General features: G+C 45.6%; 1 protein-coding gene across 1 annotated transcript in view; it reads left to right on the forward strand.

Annotated features, from left to right (window-relative positions):
- Window positions 1–25,799, forward strand: part of LOC141051778 (complement factor B-like) — a 118,655-nt gene extending 92,856 nt beyond the window's left edge. The window contains exons 15-18 of the mRNA XM_073548801.1: window positions 2,197–2,300; window positions 5,467–5,599; window positions 17,147–17,196; window positions 25,219–25,799. Of these exons, the coding sequence (XP_073404902.1) occupies window positions 2,197–2,300; window positions 5,467–5,599; window positions 17,147–17,196; window positions 25,219–25,377 (446 nt within the window). The 3' untranslated portion in view covers window positions 25,378–25,799. The remainder of the gene's footprint in view (window positions 1–2,196; window positions 2,301–5,466; window positions 5,600–17,146; window positions 17,197–25,218) is intronic.
- The last annotated feature ends 523 nt before the right edge of the window (window positions 25,800–26,322 follow it).

Consider the following 26,322-nt stretch of genomic DNA (forward strand, 5'->3'; position numbering starts at 1 on the left):
TGCAAATTTCCCAGCTTTATAAAAACCTAGCCTCTGCTAACCTTGTGCCAAAAAACAGCAGCCATGGCTTCTTCTAAGCAGCTCTCTAACACTCTGAAAATGAAAATGGTGGTGGCCCACCAAGCAGGAGAAGGATATGAGAAGATAGCAAAGTGTTTTCACGTTATAATAATAATCTCTTTATTTATATAGTGCCAACATATTCCGCAGCGTTTACAGTTTTTTGCACACATTAGCATCACTGTCCCCAATGGGGTTCACAATCTAAAATTCCCTTTCAGTATGTCTTTGGAATGTGGGAGGAAACCAGAGAACCCAGAGGAAACCCACACACACGGGGAGAACATACAAACTCCTTGCAGATGTTGTCCTTGGTGGGATTTGAACCTAGGACTCCAACGCTGCAATGCTAACCACTGAGCCACCTTGCTGCCCTTTCCTCAGTTTGAAATGTAATTAAGAAATGGCAGTTACCAGGAACAGTGGAGGTCAAGATAAGGTCTGGAAGACCAAGCAAAATTTCAATGTGAGTTGCTCGTAAGATTGCAAGAAAGTCAGATGAGAACCCTTGCTTGACTGCAAAAGACCTTCAGTAAGATTTAGGAGACTTTGGAGTTGTGCTACATTGTTGCACAACTGCTGTTTTTTAACACAAGGTTACAGCAGGCTGGAGTTTTATAAAGCTGGGATATTTGCATCACATGCCCTTTTGTATCAATGATAGTGAACAAGTCATAATCCTAACAGGCTAATTAAGGTCTGAAACCTTGACCAAAGTTATTTAAGCACACAAGTCTCCAAGGCTGATTAAACTTTTGCATCGTCCCATTTTCCTTTTTTGTAATTTTAAAAATTTTAAAAATGACAAAGTTTTATTTTTTTGCCTAAAATACAAAATGTGTCATATTTACCTTTAGTCCTTTCAGAGATCATTTCAACTTCAACTTGCTTAACTGTTCACAATAAGAGTAATTTTAACCAGGGGTACTCAATCTTTTGCACGACACTCACTGTATGGCCTTTATGGAAGAGTCAGCAGAAGAAAACCTCTCCTGCATTCTCACTATAAAATTCAGTGTCAGAAGTATGCAAAAGAACAGCTAAACAAGCCTGATGCATTTTGAAAACAAGTCCTGAGGACCGATGAGGTTAAAATAGAACTCTTTGGCCACAATAGCCAAAAGTATGTGTGGAGATGCAGAACTTCAGGAAAAAAACATCTCACAATCCATTAAGCATGGGGGTGGATCAATCATGCTTTGGGGTTGTGTTACAGCCAATGGCACAAGAAACTTTTTACGTGTAGAGGGATGAATAGATTCACTGACATTTCAGCAAATTCTTGATGCAAACATAACACCATCTGTAAAAAATCTGAAGTTGAAGAGGACAGCTTCTACAAATGGATAATCATCCTGAACAGAATAGAGGACCTCAAAAGGCATAATCTGACTGTTTTACAATTGCTGTCACAGTCCCCTTGTCTGAACATCATTGAAAATCTGTGTCTAGACCTCAAAATAGCAGAGCATGCAAGACAACCCAGGAATTTCACAGAACTGGAAGAATTTTTCACTGAACTGGAAGAATCTTCCAAGGAAGAATGGTTTAAAATCCCTCAAACAAGAAACTGGCCCACACTCTGTAATGTACGTCAACACTGAAAGTAACAGCTCGGTTCACCAGTGTTGCTTTGCTACCACGGCACACGTTCAGCCTCGTGCAATGATTAGTGTTCGACCTTTGGTGCTTGAACTGTGGTGTTTGGATATTAGGTCTTGAATTGTGAAGACAGGACTGGAATTCTGGGATTCGTGTCTTGACTAGCAAAGTCTAGGTTTTGTTGATGGACCTACAATCGCCTGTCTGGGTCTCCAGCCACACTTCGGTCACTCTGCCTCTGTGTTTTACTGGTCACACATTCTCTCTGTCTTGCTTGCTGTGATCAACTTTGTTTACGCCTTACCGTTCCGGCCTAGCACAGCTACCACCTGACCTGGCATCCCCTTGAATTTCATCCCTCCAGAAATGCTTCTTCCATCTTTTAGTTCCACCCTACTCAATTCGCTCAGCAGATAGCGACATTTGATGGGGAGTGCCATAGAACGGGCCTTTCAGTTTTATGTCCAGTCATTTGAGACATCAAAAATGTAGAAACTTTTGAACTAATACCATTTATTATTTTATAATTCACAGAAAAGACACTGCTCTGGGAAGAATTAGTGAAGGCCATGTTTGTGGCAGAGGAAACTGATAAGAATCTTGAGCAGAAGGATGTGATTATAAAGCAAGGGAAAAGGGTAATGAAAGAACAAATTATCAGAAAAATTAAATGACCTAACACTGCTGTACTGCCACACCATTTGGTTCAGTAGAACTGAGGTAAGAAGAAGCTGTTCAGACTGGTGTCCATCGTGTCTATCTGAACTAATACTGGAGATACAATGGTTGTGAGAAAAGAAGAGGCTGCTCACACTGCTGTCTATCCTCTCCATCTGATCTAATAATGGAGATATCAGGGGTGCTGAGGTAAGAGGTTGCTCAGACTGCTGTACACCCTGTCTATCTTATCTATTACTGGAGATACCAGAGATGTTGAGGTAAGAAGAGGCCACTTCAGCTGCTTTCTACCCTGTCTTTCTGTTCTAATACTGGAGATATCAGGATTACTGAGGTAAGAAGAGGCTGCTCACACTGCTGTCCACCTCATCTGTCTGATTGCTGAGCGACTGTTGTGACCCGAACATATCTTGACAATACATGTTACAGATTTTCTGCAGATCAGAGTGTGGCACCCCAGGAGTCCGGTTGCCACAGTGGCAATGCCTCCCTCCCGGGGGGGGTGATAACATACCTGGAAGCAGAGAGGAGTTCCCTGATCAGGTAACCACTACATACAACACTTTTCCTACTCCAGACCAGAAGGGGGAGCTCTGAACCCTGTTTTAGGGGAGCTTCCAGCAAGATCTGGGCTGGGGGAGGGGTTAGTTAGTTGAGACTGGGAGTGAGAACGAAGGAGTAGGAAGTATGAAGGAGCCGCTCCCCAGACTAAAGTGGAGAGAGGAAAGGAGAAAGAGCTAAGAAAAGCCTGGGGAAGTGGAGCTGTAACAAAGCTCACCCCAGGTCAGTGCGCTGGACACCGAAGTCCATGGCTGTCTGGGAACAACACTCTCAGTAGCCAATTCCAGAGAGCAGGAGTCTGCAGGCTCCTGGCCTCACCAAAACCCCAGAGGCACTGCAGCATACAAGAGCCTGGAGCTGCCACATAGGAAGAGGCTTGAGCTGCCTGCCATAAGGGCAAGTACTAAGGACTGTAGAGAACAGATGACCGAGTATAGCTTCCAGATGCAGGGACCTCAGACACTAGCGCAGAAAGGCACTAGCCTCCAACAACACTTGATTCAGGGGACCCTGATCTGCTTTCAGGCTGCTGGGTATCCAGTGCTTCGGTCTGCATCTCAAGCCTTCAGTATAAGGTAAAAGGAACAGTAACTCTTGTGTCTACAGTCATTGATTACACATGCAGCCCTGCACTACAATTATCCACCATCCTGCACTTACACTGCCCTGGGGTTTAGCTCTGCCTGTGGAGAGCTGAACCAACTCTGCTGCATCACCACCATCCCCAGCAGTCTGTACAAGCAGCGTCGGCTAACACCTTTATTGCCGAGTACCACAGGTGGCGTCACAAACTTATCTACACACAGACTTTGTTCCTCATTAATTCTTATTTTTCATGGACAATGGACACTCAGGGCCATGGACAGGGTCACTGCTACCGCGACACATCCCTTTGAGACACCGGCCCGGTACCGAGTAACCCACAGCCCTGAGGGGGTGTTTCAAGAGCATCGGAGCTTCCTGCTTCACATGCTCACAGGCAACTCTCTATTAACATTCTAGGACAGGTTTCTGTAACAGGACAGCAGCCATTGAAATGTACAATACTGATAAACTTCCTAGATAAAACAATTGTGATTTGCTAATTACAGATATTTAGAATTACCTGTTCTTTCCCTTTCTTTCCTTCCATCTCCTTTTTCATTTTTTTCACCTTTCCTTTCCTTCCAATGTGGTAATAGCAGGTACGCAAGATGCAGTGAAAAGACACGAGACAGAAATTACTTTAAACGTTATCTTTTATAGATAAATGCCGTTAGGGCTATTGTTACGCAACCAACAGAATAACAGTAGTTGTCCTCGCAGGGAGCCAATACACATAAACAAGGATTGGGAGAACACGATTAATCCGGCAAAGACCGGTCACTTTATGGCCATGGAATGACTATGGGTCCTTAGTCACTATGTATCATCCGTCCTGATGTCCCTCGGCGTTCTGTTCCACGGTGTGTCTGCGTCGCAGCCACTGGGCCCAGCCGCTGAAGATCTGGCGTAGTCTTCGGGCGTTCTGACGCCCAGGAGGAGTATGGGCACAACAGGCCTGTGGAGAATTCTTTGGCGGGATGTCCCCCAGCGGAGGCAGCGGGATACCACCTGGGAGTGGGGGAGTGGAGGCCGCAACTCCCTGACAGGGACTGACAGCGGCGGTAGTTAGTGGCGGTTGATAGGCCACAGGAGCAGTCTGAGGTCGCACTGGAGGTTCCGCAGCGGGCACAGGCCCAGTCTCTACCGCGGACTGGAGCGGGGCGGTGGCAGCTGCGGGCGGCAAAGGAGGAGTCACCGCCGTGGTCAGGAGTGAAGCGGCGGTGGCTGCGGGCAGCAGCAAGGAGGCCGCAGCCGCGAGCTGGAGTGAGGCAGCAGTCTTCTTTTGTTGGTAAGCTCGGCGGCGTCTCCCTGCGGTCCACCGAGAGTCTCACTCCTGTCGCTGTCCTCCTCTCTGGAAGCTGCTCGTGGCTCTCGCTCTCTGGCCCTCCCGAAGTCTCCACTTCCTTCTCCCTCATTCTGTTGACTCACACAGTCTGGCCCTCTCCGCCCCTCTTCTCTGGACTCCTCCCCCAACTGCCCTGTCAGTCTCAGCAGTCCATCCCCTAGCTCTGCTCCCTGGAAACAGATACCCCAGGAACCTGGAAGACGGTCCCCTTGGTTCCGGCCCGGGTACTCGGCGGAGGCCTCTCCTCCTACACCTATTCAAGGAAAAGCCTCTTAATCTAATTAATTCAAATTACAGTACGGTTCTGATTTATTGCCAAATTTATTATTATATTAGTGACAGCTCAGCTTTTCCAATATAAAGTTCCAACTCGCCTGTATAGTTGAACAAAGGAAAACATAACCCTTCAACTTATGACTTGATGCAGAGTTGTACCATTTACATCTTTACCTCTGCAAGGGATTTGGAGCTCTGTGAAAGAGAAACTGATCTAGACAACTGCTATAAAGAAGTATGATAAAATTAACATTTCACCTGACAATCACATGGTTGGAGATCCATCTTAATGTGGAAATTTACTACAACCAAGAGTTTCTTTTTAACATTGTAATGACAAATTCCTTTCTCCTCTACAGAAGCTCGCCTGTCTAGAAGATACCAAAAAGATAGACAAATTCAAGGATATTCCGGACATTAGAGACGCAGTGACCGACAATTTCTTATGTACAGGGGGAATAAATCCTGAGGTGGATCCACAAACCTGCAAAGGTAAATCATGTGTAGGTGTCATAAAGTGTTAGAAGTTTTACTAGTTCTTCCTCTGTAGCTACCAACCACATCCTTATCACCTCTGTGCATTTACTCCACCATCCTGTGTAGTAGAGTTGAGCGAAACGAGTCGAAAAAATTCAAAAGTCGCCGACTTTTGGCAAAGTCGGGTTTCATGAAACGAAACCCGACCCTAGGATGAGGTCGGCCACGAGGTCGGCGACTTACGCGCCAAAGTCGCGTTTCAAAAGTTTGTTTTGCGCTCTTTTTCAGCCAATCAGGATCCACGGACACTGTGGGCAACGTGATGACATAGGCACGGGTCACCACCATCTTTCAGAAGGGCATGCAAGTGATTGGCTTGCTTTGGTGGGCGTCACAGGGGGTATAAAAGGGCGTGCACGCCGACCGCCATCTTACTTCTGCCGATCTTAGTATAGGGAGAGGTTGCTGCTGATTCTGTAGGGAGAGCGTTAGGCAGGGAAGAAGACAAAAAAACTGCTTCTGCTGCTAGCAATTTGGCCTGCACAACACACCAGTCACTGTGTGTGCAGTGCAAGGGGAGGCTATATAGTGGTGTATCAGTGGTGTTGGTTGTTGGGCTGCCTTCTAAGGCTTCCTGACATTCCTGCATTGCTGTTTACCCACTGCTCCGCAAACTGCTTTTTTAAAAGCAATCCAATCTCCCTTATCCTCTAGTCACTTTTGTCACAGCTGTGCCATCGAGCCTGTCACATAGCGCTCAGATATTCATTGGGCCTCACACAATCCAAACGTGTCCAGTGTCCAAAAGTGTGTGCAGAGATTCAAAATCTCCCTTATCCTCTAGTCACTTTGGTCACAGCTGTGCCATCGAGCCTGTCACATAGCGCTCAGATATCAGTGGGCCTCACACAATCCAAAAGTGTCCATCCAGTGTCCAAAAGTGTGTGCAGAGATTCAAAATCTCCCTTATCCTCTAGTCACTTTTGTCACAGCTGTGCCATCGAGCCTGTCACATAGCGCTCAGATATTCATTGGGCCTCACACAATCCAAAAGTGTCCAGTGTCCAAAAGTGTGTGCAGAGATTCAAAATCTCCCTTATCCTCTAGTCACTTTTGTCACAGCCGTGCCATCGAGCCTGTCACATAGCGCTCAGATATTCATTGGGCCTCACACAATCCAAAAGTGTCCAGTGTCCAAAAGTGTGTGCAGAGATTCAAAATCTCCCTTATCCTCTAGTCACTTTTGTCACAGCTGTGCCATCGAGCCTGTCACATAGCGCTCAGATATTCATTGGGCCTCACACAATCCAAAAGTGTCCAGTGTCCAAAAGTGTGTGCAGAGATTCAAAATCTCCCTTATCCTCTAGTCACTTTTGTCACAGCTGTGCCATCGAGCCTGTCACATAGCGCTCAGATATTCATTGGGCCTCACACAATCCAAAAGTGTCCAGTGTCCAAAAGTGTGTGCAGAGATTCAAAATCTCCCTTATCCTCTAGTCACTTTTGTCACAGCTGTGCCATCGAGCTTGTCACATAGCGCTCAGATATTCATTGGGCCTCACACAATCCAAAAGTGTCCAGTGTCCAAAAGTGTGTGCAGAGATTCAAAATCTCCCTTATCCTCTAGTCACTTTTGTCACAGCTGTGCCATCGAGCCTGTCACATAGCGCTCAGATATTCATTGGGCCTCACACAATCCAAAAGTGTCCAGTGTCCAAAAGTGTGTGCAGAGATTCAAAATCTCCCTTATCCTCTAGTCACTTTTGTCACAGCTGTGCCATCGAGCCTGTCACATAGCGTTCAGATATTCATTGGGCCTCACACAATCCAAAAGTGTCCAGTGTCCAAAAGTGTGTGCAGAGATTCAAAATCTCCCTTATCCTCTAGTCACTTTTGTCACAGCTGTGCCATCGAGCCTGTCACATAGCGCTCAGATATTCATTGGGCCTCACACAATCCAAAAGTGTCCAGTGTCCAAAAGTGTGTGCAGAGATTCAAAATCTCCCTTATCCTCTAGTCACTTTTGTCACAGCTGTGCCATCGAGCCTGTCACATAGCGCTCAGATATCAGTGGGCCTCACACAATCCAAAAGTGTCCAGTGTCCACAAGTATCTGCAGAAATTCAAAATCTCCCCTGTCCTATAGACACCTTGTACCTTGTTTTACATTACTATATAGTTTGTTGGATTTTGTCTACATTTCTACCAAAAATGAGGAAGGCTGCTGGAAGAGGCCGTGGAATTGGGCGGGGGTTGGCAGCTGGTAATGATGGTGTTGGTGGTGGATCTGATGGTAGTGGCAAGAGCAAAATAGGACCGAATGCAGGAGGTGCTGACCCTGCGTCATCGTCTGGCTACATAAGGCCTCGAACGCTTAGTTTTCTAGGAGTTGGCAAACCGCTTTTAAAGCCAGAGCATCAGGAAAAAGTTTTGTCTTACATTGCTGACTCAGCCTCCAGCTCTATCGCCTCCTCTTCTTCAGTTGTAAAAAGTAAAAGCACTGAGTCGTCATTGGAGGCTCATGTTCATGAACCACACCTTTCCTTGTGTCCTTCACCCCAACCAAGATTGAAGGATGACGCAGGCCATACTACTGATTACTCCATGGAGCTGTTTTCACATACCATGCCTGGATTATCAAGTGAAATGGTGAATTACCCAGGCCAAGATGAATCTGACATGGAGTGCACTGATGCACAGCCGCTGATGGATGATTCTGCTGGTACATTCACTCAGAGCACTACATTGTCCTCGCAGTGTACAGAGCCAGATTCTGACCCTGATGAGACTCAGGTGCCCCTTCCCGCACACTATACCACCATACACGGTGACACAGAGGAAGGTGCACATGACATAGAAGAGGAGGTGATGGATGACCCAGTTGTTGACCCAGATTGTCATCCATTGGGGCAAGAGGGTGCTGCTTCCAATAGCTCAGATGAGGAGCATCCACAGCAGACATCGACATCGCAACAGCTGTTATCTGGCAGGCCCGGAGCACTCCAAAGACAGGTTCCAAACATCAAAAGAGTTGCTGGACAGCTTGTCCAGAGGGTCAAAAGATCACAGCGTGCTAGGCCGCAAAATGTCTGCCAAAGTAGGAAGAGTGCAGTGTGGCACTTTTTTGAACAAAATCCTCATGATCAGGCCAAGGTTATCTGTAAGGAGTGCGCAAAGACCTTTAGCCGAGGGAAAAATCTGAAAAATTTGAATACCAGTTGCATGCTTAGACATTTAACCAGCATGCACTTGCAAGCGTGGACACAACACCAAACCTCAAGTGCCACATGTGCAACTGATCACAACGAAGGTAGTCAGCAATGCTACATTGTTTCCCCCACTGTAAGCCCACCGGTTAGCACAGCAGCAAATGTTGAGGTGTCGTTGCAAGACCACAGCAGTCAGGGAATCCCACTGTTATATCAACGAAAGACTGATTCTAGGCCATCAGAAAGAACACCAACTCCATCACCATCATCAACCCTCTCTCAGTCCGCCCTGTCCACCGCTACTTCCACCATATGCAGCTCTCAAGTCCAGCTCACCCTCCCAGACACTATGAGTAGGTCAAGAAAGTACTCAGTCTCTCATCCGCGTACACTGGGTTTGAACGCCCACATTGCCAAACTAATCTCGTTTGAGATGATGCCCTTTCGGTTGGTGGAAAGCACAGCTTTCCGCGAACTCATGGCCTATGCAGTACCACGCTATGACCTACCCAGTCGCCACTTCTTCTCTCGCAAAGCCATCCCAGCCCTCCACCATCATGTGAAAGACCGCATTGTCCATGCACTCAAGCAGTCAGTGAGCGGAAAGGTGCACCTCACAACTGATGCATGGTCCAGTCGGCATGGCCAGGGCCGTTACGTGTCCATCACTGCGCACTGGGTTAATGTGGTGGATGCAGGGTCCACAGGGGACAGCGGTGGTGGGACAGTGCTGCCAAGCCCACGGTATAGGAAACAGTTGGCTGTAGGCGTTCGACCCTCCTCCTCCTCCTCCTCCTCCAGAAGCGAAAGCTCGTCCACAGAGCGCAGTCGTACGAGCACTCCATCTGCAGCTGCCACTGTTGCACACGATGTGTCCCCCTATCGAGCAGCTAGTGGAAAGCGTCAGCAGGCTGTGTTGCAGATGATGTGTTTGGGCGACAGACACACCGCCGAGGTGCTGGCCGAGTACTTTCAGCGACAAACTGAGTCATGGCTGGGCAGTGTACATCTTGAGGCAGGCAAGGTAGTTAGTGATAACGGCCGTAATTTTGTGGCAGCCATAGCCCTTTCAAAACTCAGCCACATACCTTGCTTGGCTCACACCTTGAACCTGGTGGTGCAGTGCTTCCTCAAAAATTATCCGGAGTTAACAGCCCTGCTCCAGAAGGTGCGAAGACTGTACGCGCACATCCGCCGGTCGCCTGTACACTCCGTTCGTATGCAGAAGCTGCAGCGATTGCTCCACCTTCCCAACCACCGCCTCATTATCGACATTGCAACAAGGTGGAACTCCACCCTGCACATGGTGGAGCGGCTGTGCGAGCAGAGGCAGGCCATAATGCATTTGTGGGAGGATACACGGCCAGGCACTTTGAGAGCAGACATGGAGTTGACAGGTGTGCAGTGGTCGAAGCTGAAAGACCTTTGTAAAGTCCTTCAGTGTTTTGAGGAATGCACACGGCTGGTAAGCGCAGACGACGCCATCCTAAGCATGAGCATCCCACTTATGTGTCTGCTCATGCAAACTTTGACGCACCTTAAGGAGCAGGCGTCTGCAGCCAATGTTGATGAGGAGGAAGAGGAGGAGGGAATCCTTGATGACATTCAGCCATTGTCTGCTCAGGGACCTCTCCTGGACGAGGTGGAGGAAGAAGAGGAGGAGGAGGATGATGATGGGGATGATTACTTAGGGGAGGAGGATGCATCTCGTGGGGCAAGTGAAAATGTTGGCGTGGCAAGGTCTGGTACAGGGTTTGTGCGTGACTGGAGGGATGTGGATTTGCCAGAAAGTGCTCCTCCACCCAGCACTCGCAGTGCATCATTGACACCGGGAACATTGGCCCACATGTCAGATTATGCCTTGCGGATCCTAAAAAGGGACCCCCGCATTGCCAAAATGATGAATGATGACGAGTACTGGTTGGCCAGCATCCTGGATCCACGCTATAAAGGCAAATTACAAAACATCATGCCACAGGAGAACCTTGACCTAATATTGGCTAATAAACAAGCAACTCTGGTAAATCGGTTGCTTGAGGCATTCCCAGCACACAGCAGCGGTGATGGTTCTCACACGAGCCGTACGGGCCGGGGGCAACTTGGCAGAGGTGTTCGTGGTGCACACAGCAGAAGTGGCGTTGGAGACAGGGGTTTCATGACAATGTTGTGGACTGATTTTTCAAATACCGCTCACACAACTAGTAATACTGCATCGATGGAAAGTGACAGGAGACAGCAGTTGTCAACTATGGTTACAAACTACTTTTCCTCCCATATCGATGTTCTCCCACACAAGTCATTCCCCTTTGACTATTGGGCCGCTAAACTGGACACCTGGCCTGAATTGGCCCAATATGCCTTACAGGAGCTCGCTTGCCCAGCTGCAAGTGTGCTATCGGAAAGAGTCTTCAGTGCAGCTGGATCAATCCTGACAGAAAAAAGGACCCGTCTGTCAACCCAAAATGTGGATGATTTAACCTTCATTAAAATGAACCACGCATGGGTTTCCAAGGATTTTGTCCCACCTTCCCCTGATGACACATAGGGTGACAGAAAAATGGCTTGCTTTGGTCCACCTCTTCCTGGTACTTCACCTATTTCGCCTTTTGCATCAGCTGAATGTCCAACATCAACATATGCCACTTTCTAAAACTCCCTAACTGTGCTGCCTCCCCCCCCATGGCCGGGGTCACCACCTAGCGCACGACACTGTGCGAGTGCCGTTGCCCTGGACAGGTGGGTAGGCCGACTCTTGGGCGTGGGCACTGGCACAGGGTCCCTCATAGTGCAATCAAGTGTCTCTGACAGTGGTGGTGCACACCCGCCGTCAGACACACCGCTGTACTATGAGGGGCCCAGTGCCAGTACCGACGCTCACGAGTGGGCCCCCCTTGCTTGCGGAGGGCCCCAGCATTTGCAATCTTTACCTCTCCCTGCTCCTCCGCTGTGTAATCTGGGCCGTCAAATCCATACTGTGCCTGACACCGTCTGAGCCTGCCTCCTGATGTATAGACATATATTTTGAATGTGTACGCTATCCATACATGTTATCCGGGGATACGGTACCCTTTCTAACCTTTGTGCAATCACGTGCAATCCATACTGGCCCTAACACCGTCTGAGCCTGCCTCCTGAGACATATATTTTGAATGTGTACGCTATCCATACATGTTATCCGGGGATACGGTACCCTTTCTAACCTTTGTGCAATCACATGCAATCCATACTGGGCCTAACACCGTCTGAGCCTGCCTCCTGAGACATATATTTTGAATGTGTACGCTATCCATACATGTTATCCGGGGATACGGTACCCTTTCTAACCTTTGTGCAATCACGTGCAATCCATACTGGGCCTAACACCGTCTGAGCCTGCCTCCTGAGACATATATTTTGAATGTGTACGCTATCCATACATGTTATCCGGGGATACGGTACCCTTTCTAACCTTTGTGCAATCACGTGCAATCCATACTGGGCCTAACACCGTCTGAGCCTGCCTCCTGAGACATATATTTTGAATGTGTACGCTATCCATACATGTTATCCGGGGATACGCTACCCTTTCTAACCTTTGTGCAATCACGTGCAATCCATACTGGGCCTAACACCGTCTGAGCCTGCCTCCTGAGACATATATTTTGAATGTGTACGCTATCCATACATGTTATCCGGGGATACGGTACCCTTTCTAACCTTTGTGCAATCACGTGCAATCCATACTGGGCCTAACACCGTCTGAGCCTGCCTCCTGAGACATATATTTTGAATGTGTACGCTATCCATACATGTTATCCGGGGATACGGTACCCTTTCTAACCTTTGTGCAATCACGTGCAATCCATACTGGGCCTAACACCGTCTGAGCCTGCCTCCTGAGACATATATTTTGAATGTGTACGCTATCCATACATGTTATCCGGGGATACGCTACCCTTTCTAACCTTTGTGCAATCACGTGCAATCCATACTGGGCCTAACACCGTCTGAGCCTGCCTCCTGAGACATATATTTTGAATGTGTACGCTATCCATACATGTTATCCGGGGATACGGTACCCTTTCTAACCTTTGTGCAATCACGTGCAATCCATACTGGGCCTAACACCGTCTGAGCCTGCCTCCTGAGACATATATTTTGAATGTGTACGCTATCCATACATGTTATCCGGGGATACGGTACCCTTTCTAACCTTTGTGCAATCACGTGCAATCCATACTGGGCCTAACACCGTCTGAGCCTGCCTCCTGAGACATATATTTTGCATGTGTACGCTATCCATACATGTTATCCGGGGATACGTTACCCTTTCTAACCTTTGTGCAATCACGTGTAATCCATACTGGGCCTAACACCGTCTGAGAATGATAGATGGGGCCCACCATACACTGGAACATTCCAAAGGTGGACATCAGACACTGGAGCAGCATTTACAGGGCCCATTATACACTAGAGCATTAGAAATGGGGCCCATTATGTTTGGAGCATTATTTGGGCCCATAAGACAGTAGAGCTTCATCCATGGGGACCAACATATACTGTAGCATTATGTGGAGCTCATCATATACTGTTTCAAACATTATATGGGACCAATGATTCTGTATGGAGAAATAGATGGGCCTCGTCATGAGATGTAAAAAGTGAGGTATTTTTCATTGTATTATACCGCTATTTCTCTGCCGTATCGGAGCATGATGAGTTGTGGTATGTGTTAAAGGGGCGCTCTTTCGCCCAGGGCACATGAAAACCTGGAGCCAGCCCTCCCCCCCCACAGTCTGTAGCCAAATAACCCCCATTTTTCAGTGCGTAACTTGTATTATGAAGTTAATTAAGGTTGACAAGCTTAAGTAAGAAGAATTGATGCTTTTGGCATTCAAATGGGCACTGTTGGTGTGTTTCCTGTCCTCCTCTCACTGCCGACTTTTATTCCCCATTGACTTACATTGGGTTTCGTGTTTCGGGACGACCCCGACTTTTCCCTATAATCGGACGATCTTGCTCGACCCGACTTTTGGAAAAGTCGGGTTTCACGAAACGAAACGCGACCCTAAAAAACCAAAAGTCGCTCAACTCTACTGTGTAGTGCCGCTGTGCTGACTAATTTAAAGTCCTTGCCAAATTGCAGACCTGGTGATAGAGAATGGGTGGGTGTACCAAGTCTTCCCTGAGAGATCATTTTGGAAAGAGAGCAGGGGTTGGGATTAAGAGTAGGCAGAATATGTGGCTTGTAATGGGACTGCGATGGCAACTGCACACCTGAAGTCAAACAAGCCATGTCACTTGGATGGGCTGCAATGGTCAGCATAAACAAGGCCTGTTAGAGCAGAGACATCACCCTTGCTACCAAATGCACATTGGTCAACGCAATTGTATTCTCAGTAGCAACATACAGATGTGAGACCTGGATGCTTAAGGTCGCTGACAGGAAAAAAATTTACGCAATTGAACTTTGGTGCTGGAGGAGACTTCTACGGATTTCATGGACAGCAAAGATCACTAAAAGAAATGTCTTGTATTAAGACAAGTCAAAACTGTTGCTGGAAGCTAAGATAACCAATCAAAAATTACCATTGCCAATTTTGGCCACATTGCGCAGAGTCAATTATTGGAGAAAGATGGCATGCCTGGATCGATCAGTGGCAGGAGAAGAAGAGGATGTCCAAGAATATGCTGGATCAACACCATCAAGAGAGACATTAGAATGACCATTGGCTAACTGAAAGAAGCATCAAGGGCTAGAACTGCCTGGCGAGTGATGATCCATAGAATGACCGAGAGTCATATTCGACTGAGCGGATCAGAGAGAATGGGACAGCCATTACTGAAATGTCACCAAAACTTGTTTTCTTTATCAATGAGGCACAGTAAATTTGTTGGTTACAGTTCACAAATGAAGAATAAACCTTTGGATGTGTTGTAATACTTGATAGTTGCAGAATAACAACTTTATCAATTTCTGGAGCATTCTCTTATTGGGATGAAACCACTATGAATCCCAAGAACTGTCACCTTATGATCGATTCACTTTGTGATTACGCTTCGTCATGCTTGCTCCTTGGCTGATCGGCGCGAGCCGGGGGGTTGTGGCCCCACTGTGCCACAAACCAGACTACCCTGGAAGGGGCGTGACTACGACAGCTACCTCGGTCTTCGCTGGAGCTTCTGATAGTGAGGTCAGGCTTGTGCGGCAGGTAGCTGCCAGGTGCCACTCCAGGGTGGTGTCTGGCTGTGGCTGCTGATCCCACTCGGGGACAAGTCACTTGGACAGGTGTGACTGACAGGCAGGCTGAGACACTGGGCAAGCAGACACGGCTGAGACACAGGGCAAGCAGGCACGGCTGAGACACAGGGCAAGCAGGCACGGCTGAGACACAGGACAAGCAGGCACGGCTGAGACACAGGGCAAGCAGGCATGGCTGAGACACAGGGCAAGCAGGCACGGCTGAGACACAGGGCAAGCAGGCACGGCTTGATACACTGGAAGGCAGGCACGGCTTGGAGACAGGGCAGGCTGGCATGGACGAGAAACAGGGCAGGCTGGCACGGCTTGAGACACAGGGAAGGCAGGTGTGGTGTACGAAAGAACAGGTAGGGACCTGTTCACACAACAGGAGCGGGTACTGACCGGAAGGAATGGAATATGGAGGAACAGGTAGGGTCCTGTTCACACAGAAGGTGCAGGTACGGGTACTGATAGGAGGGTGTAGACTATGGAGGAACAGGTAGGGTCCTGTTCAAACAGGAGGTGCAGGTACAGGTACTGATAGGAGAGAGTGGAATATGACAAAGCAAGAGGGCGGAGCTTGAAAGAGTGCAGAGCAGGCGGATCTTGCGAAATTGCAGAGCAGGCGGATCTTGCAAGAGTGCAGAGCAGGCGGATCTTGCAAGAGTGCAGAGCAGGTGGATCTTGCAAGAATGCAGAGCAGGTGGAGCTTGCAAGAATGCAGAGCAGGCAGAGCTTGCAAGGGTGCAGAGCAGGCAGAGCTTGCAAGGGTGCAGAGCAGGCGGAGCTTGCAAGGGTGCTGAGCAGGCGGAGCTGCAAGGGTGCAGAGCAGGCGGAGCTGCAAGGGTGTAGAGCATAAACAGGGAGGACACATGGAAAGACACAGCAGGGAAAGGAGCCACAGACAGGAAGACAAAGGTAGGACAGAGTTCAGACAGGGAGACAGCACGAGACAAGGTACAGGGTCCAGGGATGCTTCCTCCGGGAGGCAAGACAAAGCTAGGACGGAGACACAGAGACCAGGATATTTTGCCTCCTGGCGGGCAGACAGAGAATACTAAGCAAGGCTAGGAGTATTCCTCCAGAGAAGGAGATACACAGGAGAGGACCTGGCAGGCTCAGTAGCAAGATACTAACTGAGTTTAGACATTGCACAGGCAATGTTCCAGTGGATGGGGCAGGCTTAATGTTGTCTTGGTTTCCTTGGCGCTATGCAAACATAGGCGCCAACCCAGCAGTAACTGCAGCTCTTACCCTTCAAATATATCCCTTCCATTTCAAGTACCAAACGACACTGTGATAAAGACCCCAGTGGGGTCAAAACGTATTTACTTCAAAGTCACAATTAATTTTGTTTGTTCGTATGAAATAAAGAAACTTGCATCACCAAAAAACAGAGTGGGCGGTGAATGTCTCTAGCCTCGAGTTAGAGCTGGACTCCTTGACTATAAAGCTGTGTACACACAGGTTTTTTTAGGAGCTTTTTTGGAAAGCTTCTAATCCAAAAAAATGCCTGAAAGTTTGTTAAAAAAATGCTTACAAGCTAATACAAACAAAAGTAGTTTCCAAGAGTACTGAAAGAACTGTCTGACAAATGAAAACTCCCCATAAAAGTGAAATCCTTTAAACTTTGCCAGCCTAATAATGTTGTACTTTTAAATGTCATAATAAAGTACATCCTTCAACCCCTTCACAACATGCGCCGTACATGTAAGGTCTCACCCATTGATGTGGGCTATGCTGCTGTGCTCACATCTTTTCTGGCACATGTCAGCTGATTTGCTGACATGTGCACCTAACAGCCACGAGTGGAATCGCCATCCACCCGCGGCTGTTAACATGTATTTCACTTCTTTAAAGCAGCTCCTAGTTGAAAATGCTCCAAAAAATTACTGACTAATCAATTAGCTGCAAAAAAACACGTCAGGCAACTGAAAACTCCTTCCAAAACTCCTCAAAAAAGGAGTGTTCATTCTTGAAGTGGTTTAAACTGGTAAGCGTGGAAAGACTCAGTGTGGACATAGCCTAAAGTTTCTAGATTTTAGTTGCCAATAGATTTATTCATGTCCCTAGTAGGACCATATAACCAGCTGTGATATGCATCTATGTCTCCTTTTCTTCTGATTCCAGGTGACTCTGGAGGTCCTGTTATTGTGCCCTACAAAAAGCGTTACATCCAGGTAAGTGACCATCACATTGCATATTCTCTTTTTGCTTTATGTTAAGTCACTTGTGACACTCTGCTCCAGTTATAGGTAGTGGTGTCCTAATGGAAATATCAGTAATTGTGCACCAGATAGAGAAGAAGGAACTGGATCTGTGTCCCCCCAGCAATCCTCTGTGTGCAGATTTACTGTAAAGTGATGACCATACCGAGGGATGCTGGGCAAAAACATCATGGTGACATTTGTTCTCAGGGAGGTGGTGAAGGTCAAGCACCTATTTGGTATCCCGTGACTTAAATTTGTCGGATCCAAATAATAATTATGTTAACAAGATGTTTTTTAAAGTTCTTTTTCCCTAATTTTCCCCAATCTAGAAATGAAACAATCATCTGTGCCCCAGAAAAAGCTAAAAAATATTTCTACATGATAAATAATGAGAGGAGTGACATTCAGGCATCAGAAGACCTTGGTGTTTATAGAGTTCTAGGCAGGTGCAAAAAAATGCTGCAGAGCAAGTGTAAGAGGGTGGAATGATACTATTGCCTTGTTCTTCCTCCTTTAGTGTTCTTAGTGTTTTCTATAATAACTTGGTGGTACTGCTACATGTTGTCATGTATTACCACCCAGAATTAATGGTATTGTCACACTGTGAAATGTGCTACCATGTGCTGTAAATATGTTGTATTTCTTTGTAATATGCTATACAGGGAAAGTTTAGTGCACCCTCTGGACACTAGAGGGGGGGACTTTAGTTTATAGAGCTTTTAGTAGTATAGGGTTAAGTTTAGCAGGGGCTGCCAGGAGTTAAGGTTAGGTGAGAAGGAAGTTAGTTCAGACGGGGCCAGGGTGCCCGAAGTGTCCACATGGGCTATAGTCCCAGGACGGATCGGCAGCCACACAACATTAAGCAGCGTCCGTTCAAGTTTATCCACAGTTATTGGGCATCAGTTTAGTGGACCAAAAGCAGTAGAGAAGGTGTGGAGACTTGCAGCCTGGGTGAACGCTCTTAGGGCAGGAGTCGGATGGAGTGAGGATAGAAAGATGCTGGAGCTTCATAGGGAGCAGCACAGACGGGTCGGATGCTTTTCCAGAGGCAACTAAACCAGGTGGCTGATGATTTCAAGTCTGGGGCGAAACAGGGAGAAGGAATTGTCATCATGGCGAGCTTAGGCCAGGAAGAAGCTGAAGCAGTCTAAGACGGTCCGGTCCGGGTATGTGCCATATAAAAGCATCAGCAATCTAGGGAAAGCTGAGAAAGTAAAGATGAATGTGTTATCTATGATGTGCCAACTGTGGATATATTGTGTGAAATTGTAAGTAAAGAAATCATTCAAGTTACCATGGACTGTGTCTCAGTTACTGGGAGTCGCCTCAGAGAGGGGCCATCGCCGCTTGGGAAGTGCCAGGGGGACCTGAACCTTGAGACACACGTACGCCGTTCAGTGGATTGCAGTTTTCTGTGAGGGAAGGCCTGGATACTGATGCTTTAGTGTCTCTGGCCTCGACTATAGTCCTGGCCGACCCTTACACAAGAAACTTTCACAAATAGAAATGTTAATAGTTTATTTTTTATCAGTCTGCCTTTCCTTTTAGTAACATAATATTTTGCAGGACCATATACAGGTGAGGTCTTGTTGTTTGGTCTTTGACGTACCACCACGACATCCCCTCTTTCGATGGCACTTGACTGTGTCCTTCGCCTTCTGTCTGCATAACGTTTCATGGCTTGTTTGTTGGAGAAATCTGTGGATCTCACTGAGGAGTCACTCGGTCGGGGATGGCTGGTCACATCAGGGAGACGTATACGCAGGGTTCTGCTGAACATTAAATTAGCTGGAGCAGCATTAGTAGTGGAGTGTGGCGTATTGCGGTAATTACGCATGAATTTGTATAATGACTGTTTCAGTGGGATGTGCTCCAGACTCGCTGCCTTGATACGTTTCCCCAGAGTGCGCATAAAACGTTCCACAATTCCATTGGCTTGCGGCCAGCAAGGTGTGATTTTCCTGTGATTAAATCCCAAGTATTCAGAAAATTGTGTAAACACATGTCCATTGAATGGAGGTCCATTGTCTGTTTTGACCACTCTTGGAATACCATATGCCGAGAAAATGTCGTCCAGCTCTGGTATGACATTATTAGCAGATGTTGAAGAGATAAATGAAATGACAGGATATCGAGAATATTCATCAATTGTTACGAGAATGTATTGGCCATTTGGCAATGGTCCATATATATCGACTGCCACTTCCTCCCAGACAGCAGTGGGTAACGGAGACATTTGTAATGGCTCTAAGTTTGATGATGGAGTGATTAATTGACAAGTAGAACAGCGTCTAATCTTTTCTTCCACCAAGTGATCCATGTTTGGGAACCACACTTTTTCTCTGAGTAACTTCTTTGTGCCAACAATTCCTAAATGACCTTCATGTGCTATCTGTATGACTAAGTTACGCAAAGTCTTAGGTACAACTAGTTTGGTACCTCGAAGAATGAGGTGTTCTTCAGTGATTGATAATTCCTCACGTACGTTTGAGAATAGTTTTAACTCTTTCAGATCAATCTCAGAATCAGGAAATTTTTCCTTTTGAATTTCATGCCACCTTCGATTTTGGATGATTTGTATTAGGGCACAGAGTGTCTTGTCTTTTGTTGTTTCATTTATAAATTGATCAAGAGAAAGTGCTTTTGGCACGGCATGATCTGTAACAAAACGTAGGTATTCTTCAATAGAGGAATGCACAGGTATATCATCATTAGTAGGATGTCTTGAAAGATAATCAGCCGGATTGCTGTATTTTACAGGTTTGTGAACAATTTTATAGTTGTAGTCCTGTAGACGTAGGCCCCATCGTTCAATTCGTGCAGGCATTTTAGCTCTGGGATTTCCAAAAATTGTAAGAAGTGCTTGATGATCTGTGACAATGGTGAAGGGAGCTCCATAGAGAAATAAGTGAAAGTGTTCACATCCCCAGACAACTGCCAAGCTTTCTTTTTCAGGTTGAGAATATTTTCTTTCAGTGTTTGTTAAGCTCTTACTTGCATAAGAAATGATGTGAGGATTTTGATTGTTATCCTTGTACTGCGCTAGAATAGCACCCAGTCCCACGGGACTGGCATCCACAATCAGTTCAGTTCGAAGAGCTGGATCAAAATAAGCCATAGTCGTTGTCGAGCAGAGTTCATTTTTAATTGTTTCAAAAGAGGCCTGACAGTCTTGAGACCATTGAAAAATACAACTTTGTTTTGTAAGTTCCCGTAGTGGATTGCTGATTGTTGAAAAATTCGGAATATATCTAGCACAGTAACTTGCCATTCCAAGGAAAGAACGCACTTCACTGGCATCCTGTGGAATTGAGGCTGTTCTGATAGCTTCCACTTTCTTGGGGTCTGGTTGTACTCCTTTTGCTGAGAAGATGTGACCATAGAATTCTAATGAACCCTTGTCAAACTCGCACTTCTCTTTGTTTAAAGTGAGTCCAGCAGAAAGCAGACATTCGAAGATAGCATATAGAGCACGATTATGCTCAGCTTGAGTTTTACCAAAAACCAATATGTCATCACTGTAATTAAAGGCATTTGGGATGTGTTGAATGACACTCCTTATTGCATCCTGAAAAATTTCTGCTGCTGAGCAGACTCCAAAAGTCAATCTTTTGTATCTTCTGAGGCCCACATGGGTGGAAAATGTGGTCAAGTATCGGGACTCTGGACTCAGTTCTAATTGATGATATCCCTTATTGAGGTCGAGCTTTGAGAAGACGGTGGCTCCATTTAATAAATGAATAATGTCATCAATCGTAGGTGAGATATGTCTTTCCCTCTGGATAGCGGTGTTGGGCAGGCGCATGTCAACACACAGTCTCACTTGATCAGGAGTCTTTGGTTTTGGACCTACCACAAGTGGAGAGACCCACGGAGTGGGACCAGTAACAGTTTCAATAACGTCCTCATCCATGAGCAATTGGAGTTCCTTTTCTACCTTCTGTCTCAGGTGAAATGGAATACGCCTGTGAGGCTGGGCTACTGGACGAACATTGTCATCCACATGAAGGTGTACTTGAGAGTCCTTTAGTTTTCCCAAACCACTAAATAGGGAGGGAAAGCTGTTCACCATAGTTTGTACATCCATATCCGCAGGGTCAGTTATGGTATGAATAATCTGGATGAGCCCTAGCTCCAAGGCAGTGTGATAGCTGAGAAGACAACCTCCCGATCCTTGTAATGTGTGGAAAGTGGTTTTCTGCCTGTTTTCTTTATATCTAATTTCAGCATCAAATTGTCCCATTATAGCTAGAGGTGTTTTAGATCCATAAGGAAAGATTTTAGTCTGCACTTGTTGTAAGACTGGCCTTGTTTTCAATTGTTCATATGTAGTGCCATCTATGATATCCACTGAAGCTCCTGTATCTATTGTAAAGGTAATGTCAGTGTTGCAGATTGAGAGTGTAACACAGGGAGACTGTACTGAACCAGTGACAGAGGTAGTGAACACATAGTTCTCAGTCGCAGACATTTCTTCTGTGTCCTGATTTATCACTTTTACATCTGCAGATTTTGTCATAGGCAGCGGAGGCTTGTAGTGCGCTGATTTGCAAACAGCTGCAAAATGATTCCCTTTTCCACATTTACTGCAGGTTTGTCCCATAGCTGGACATTTGTTCTGGTGGTGAGGGAAATCCTGTCCACATCTATAACATTTCTTCTGTTTCTGGGCTTGTTTGTCTGGTAAATTTTTCTGTTTGAGATTATGCACATGTAATTTATCCCCTTTCTCCATTACGGTAGCCTGATGATCTGCTATTTCTATAGCACGGGCCATTTTGAGCAAATCATGTAGAGAGATATCCTGCTGCAGAGCCTTACGCCTTAGGTTATTAGACGAGCAGGTGACAATTATTTGAGTTAGGATTTCATCATCTACATCTGTAAAGGCACATCCATGTGCTAACTCTTTCAGCCGTGTGACATAAGTGTCTATGGACTCTTCTGGAAGCTGCTTGGCAATCCTGAATTTATATCTTTCATATCTGATGTTCTGTTTGGGGTTGAAGTAGTCAGTGAGAGCTTTAGTGCAGTTGCTGTATGTGTCTGTTTCTGCTGCAGGTAACGTACTGTATATGTCATAGACTCCTGTGCCTGCACAATGCAGGAGCAAAGCTCTCTTTCTTTTCTCCTCCTTTATGTCCATGGCTTCTAGGAAATTCTCAAATCTGTTTAGCCATTTTCTCCAGTTATGGGAGAGATTAATGACATCCGTCATATCAAATTGTGGGAATGTGTGTAAGTAGTCAGCCATGATAGAGTCTCTCAGTGGTGCTGGCGTGTGAAGCGGTAAAATATAGTCCATACTCACAGCAGTAGGTGATTATATCCCATCCTCGACGCCAGTTGTAATATCCACACGTTATGAAGAATTCAAGGTATTAAACTTTAGATATGTTTTATTCTTCGTCCTCCAGCACACAGCATAACAGTTGCATTCCCATGCTACACAGAAGTGAAACTGAAACTTCCCTTCTCATCCCTCTTGTCTCCACCCCCCAAGTCCCATAAGTCTGGCTTGCTTAAAGAGACAAATCTAATTATTATACATTACAGTACCTACTGCTAAAGGAAGGGTACGCAGGCTGCTGGCCAACAGAGGAGGAGCTGACCAGAAGAGGTGTGGCCGTGGCCGGAGTTTCATGAAGGAAGTCCTCATCCCTCCGCAGCTCCTCCATACGCTAGTGTGAAACTAGCCTTCGACAACTGACCCCTCATCTTCTGTGTATGAGGCTCGTGCAAATGCTACTGTTTCTTCATGTGATCCTGGACAGACAGGATGATGTGAGATCAGGGTTCTGTGAGGCCGTATCATCATGAAGATCATATCTGATCAAATTTCTCTGGACAGTAGATGGGTGTAGAATAGATGGATCTCACTTACTGCTGCTAGTTCTGTACTGATGGCACTGCTGGATATCTTCCAATTTTAAAGGGAAGTAAGCATGTATCTTTCATATGCTGTATGCGCTAAGTTACCATGGCCCACCACTGCATCTACGGTCATCAACATTGCCCATTTCTTGGTACTTCTTAAAAAGAGCTTGAACAGCACATCTTGAAAGCCCATTCTGCTATGGGACAGATCTTGCTGATGCAGTATAACTACCTTGTGTCTTGTTGCAGTGCTCAGTCTTGCTATGGTGTATGACCTGTTACATGGAACCGTCTTCTACAACCTCACCTTTGTAGCAGAATTTGGCTGTTCTGCACCTAGTTTCAAGCTTCCTACACAGCTGTTTCCGTTTTGGTTAATAACCGTAATTCAATTCAACCTACATACGAAAATAATAATAATTATCACCTCTTTGGTATAATAGATTACTCGTACACCTGACTATAGTCCTACAAATTCTCTGACTTGGGGCGAGTATCCAGAAGAATTGATGGTGTTCTGAAGGTAAAGGGTGGCCACCAAATATTCTTGTGATTCAGATTTCTCTTTTGTTCACTTTACATTTTGTTAATTGATAAAAATAACATTTCTACTTTTTAAAATCTCCCTAGTTTCCAGCATTTTTTTCACACGTGTCTAAAACTATAGGACAGTACTGTACACTTGAAGGTTATTAACACCTTCACACTTAAAGATGGATATTTATGTCATGGAATGGATGACGGACTGTGGAGCTCCACAAAGGGCCAGTGGTGTTATGCAGCCAGTATGTGCCTCTAACTGCAGCGACTGGAGATAACTCTGATTGCTGCTGCAATCCCTTAAATGTCACTGTCAGTCACTGACAGCAGCATTTTAGTGCCTTGATCCTGCCTAGGCATCTGTTCAGGCACCTATTGGTCCCACTCCACAGGTTTATGTCCCCTATGGGGACTAATAAATAAAGTGTAAAGTATAAAAAAAAAAGCTAAAATTCAAATCACCCAGTTTTTCCTCAGTTAAAGAAGCACTGCTCCTCCTCCTCCCATTAATAATTCTATCATCTTAATATATTGCAATCAACATATTATACAGCACTGTGTACTTGCAATTGCTCATTTTGCCTTTCTACCCAGCTAATTCTTCTCTTAACCTCTGCTCTGTGTAATAGCATGAAGTCTCTTTTCCTTGCATTTATCATTCCTCCCTACACCACCTGACCTAGCTGCTCCCTCCTCCCCCTTCCAGGGACTATTGCAGTGACTCATGACTCATGCAGGGATAATTGACCTTCTGCTTCTACATAGAGCTTAGAAGGATTCAGCTTGTCAGTTATTAATCGCGTGATGTCATAGGCCTTATGTAAAAGAGACGAATTATCTGGGTAAAAAGGCAAAATGAACAATTGTAAGTATACAGTGCTGTATAATATGATAATACACTGTATTAATAGGACAAAGATGTTAATGGAAGGAGGAGGAGTGCTTCTTTAAAAAAAGAAAAAGATAAAAATAATACTAAATACATGTCAACCTGGGTCTACATCTCTAGATTATGTTGCTCCCAGAATAGGGGTAATAACTTGTGACAGATTACATTTAAAGAAGCACTCATGTTATTTTTTTTTATTTCCGAAAACTGTGTGAATGTCAGTGTAATGTACAGTAGTGTCAGGGTGTTAATATACAACAATCGTCGTCTTTCCCAGTTTCGAATGCCACTCTGTTCCACTTCTGGGTCATGTGATGACTGTTCCAACTTGTCAGCTCATAGTGTGATTTATCGGTGAGGTGGAAATGACTTTTCCAACGTAAGGCTATGGAGGATCAGAACAAGGCTGCATAGATTTACACTGTAAAAACAACTTACGACTCATCAATAAACCCCAGTATGATCCGGAAAATCGGAATCGCCATTACGTGACTCAGAAGTGAACCAGAGTAGACGGCGATCGGTGGCATTTGAACAGGTTTCAGGATAGAAAAAAAATAATGGGAGCGCTTCTTTAAAGGGGTTATTATTTTATGTTTTTCGCTCTTTGTATCTTGTAGGTTTTTGTAAGATTGGGGGTTTTTTTGCAAGGTTTGCACTGATTTCATTTTTCCTTGACCATTTAGGTTGGCATTATTAGCTGGGGAACAGTCATCAGCTGTAAAGGACCTAAAAGAAATCCTGGGCCGGTGCCGGCATTGTCTCGTGACTTCCATACTGATGTCTTTAAGATGTTACCTTGGCTAAAGGACAAGTTGAAGGAGGATTTGATATTCATGGACTAATGCTTCCAGCTTGTACGGGTAATGATTGGGCCACGCTAATGACACAATGGACACGCTTGAAGAAGAGTATTCAGAAGTGATCGTAACACAAAGCACCCGCGAAGTTCCGTTTTACAAAGAAACTCTACAAATGCAATAAATGTACTTACTGGAAATAAGGAAACATTACTTCTAGAATTAATGCTACCAACCCTTTGACTTCCTTTCAACCGTATTTAGCAGCAATCAACATAAGGGGAGAATGCAGCATAATGAAAAATATTGCAAAATTTAACCTTGTGTATGTGGAGCAGACAGTAGATGGTGATGTTATCTGCTTCTGTTATTTTTAAAGATTTACAAAAAAAGTGATCTGATTGGCTCCTGTGGGTAACACCCCCGCTTGTTGTCTGAACCAATAAATACTGTTTTACTCAATATAACGTGTTACTCCTTCTTTTATGTTTTGAAAAGATCATTCCTGTAAAAAAAAATCTTAAAAGTTTTAACCAAAACTTTCTCTATTACCATTCTTATTACAAAATGACAGAACTTCCGGAGGGAAGTAACAAAAATTGGTATGGACGGTGACAAGGGGGAGTTCATAAACTAACAGGAACGCCCTGGAGGGGCAGTGGCAAGGCAGACAATAGCTAGACAGGTGCTCCATTGGGAAGTCAAGTGCGGGGTCTGGAGTGATAGTAGATGTCAAAAACTTCTTCTGCTTCCTCCCATAGTCACATACTACTGCTGGTTGTAAAAAGGTTCACAAGTACTACCACCACCACAACAGCCCACGTAAAAGAAGTCTCTACATCCTTAGCACCACTCTTGTCGCATTGAAAAACCTAGAAAAAAAATTGATAAGGCCATAATTGAAGCCATAGAATAAAAGCATTGTATTTTTTAAGCCACATAAAGAATGGCTCAAAATGTATCCCAAAATTATTTTGTAGATTTTCTCCC

Source organism: Dendrobates tinctorius, unplaced genomic scaffold (genome assembly GCF_039654945.1).
Source record: "Dendrobates tinctorius isolate UK_male_01 unplaced genomic scaffold, ASM3965494v1 ptg000158l, whole genome shotgun sequence".
NCBI lineage: Eukaryota > Metazoa > Chordata > Amphibia > Anura > Dendrobatidae > Dendrobates > Dendrobates tinctorius.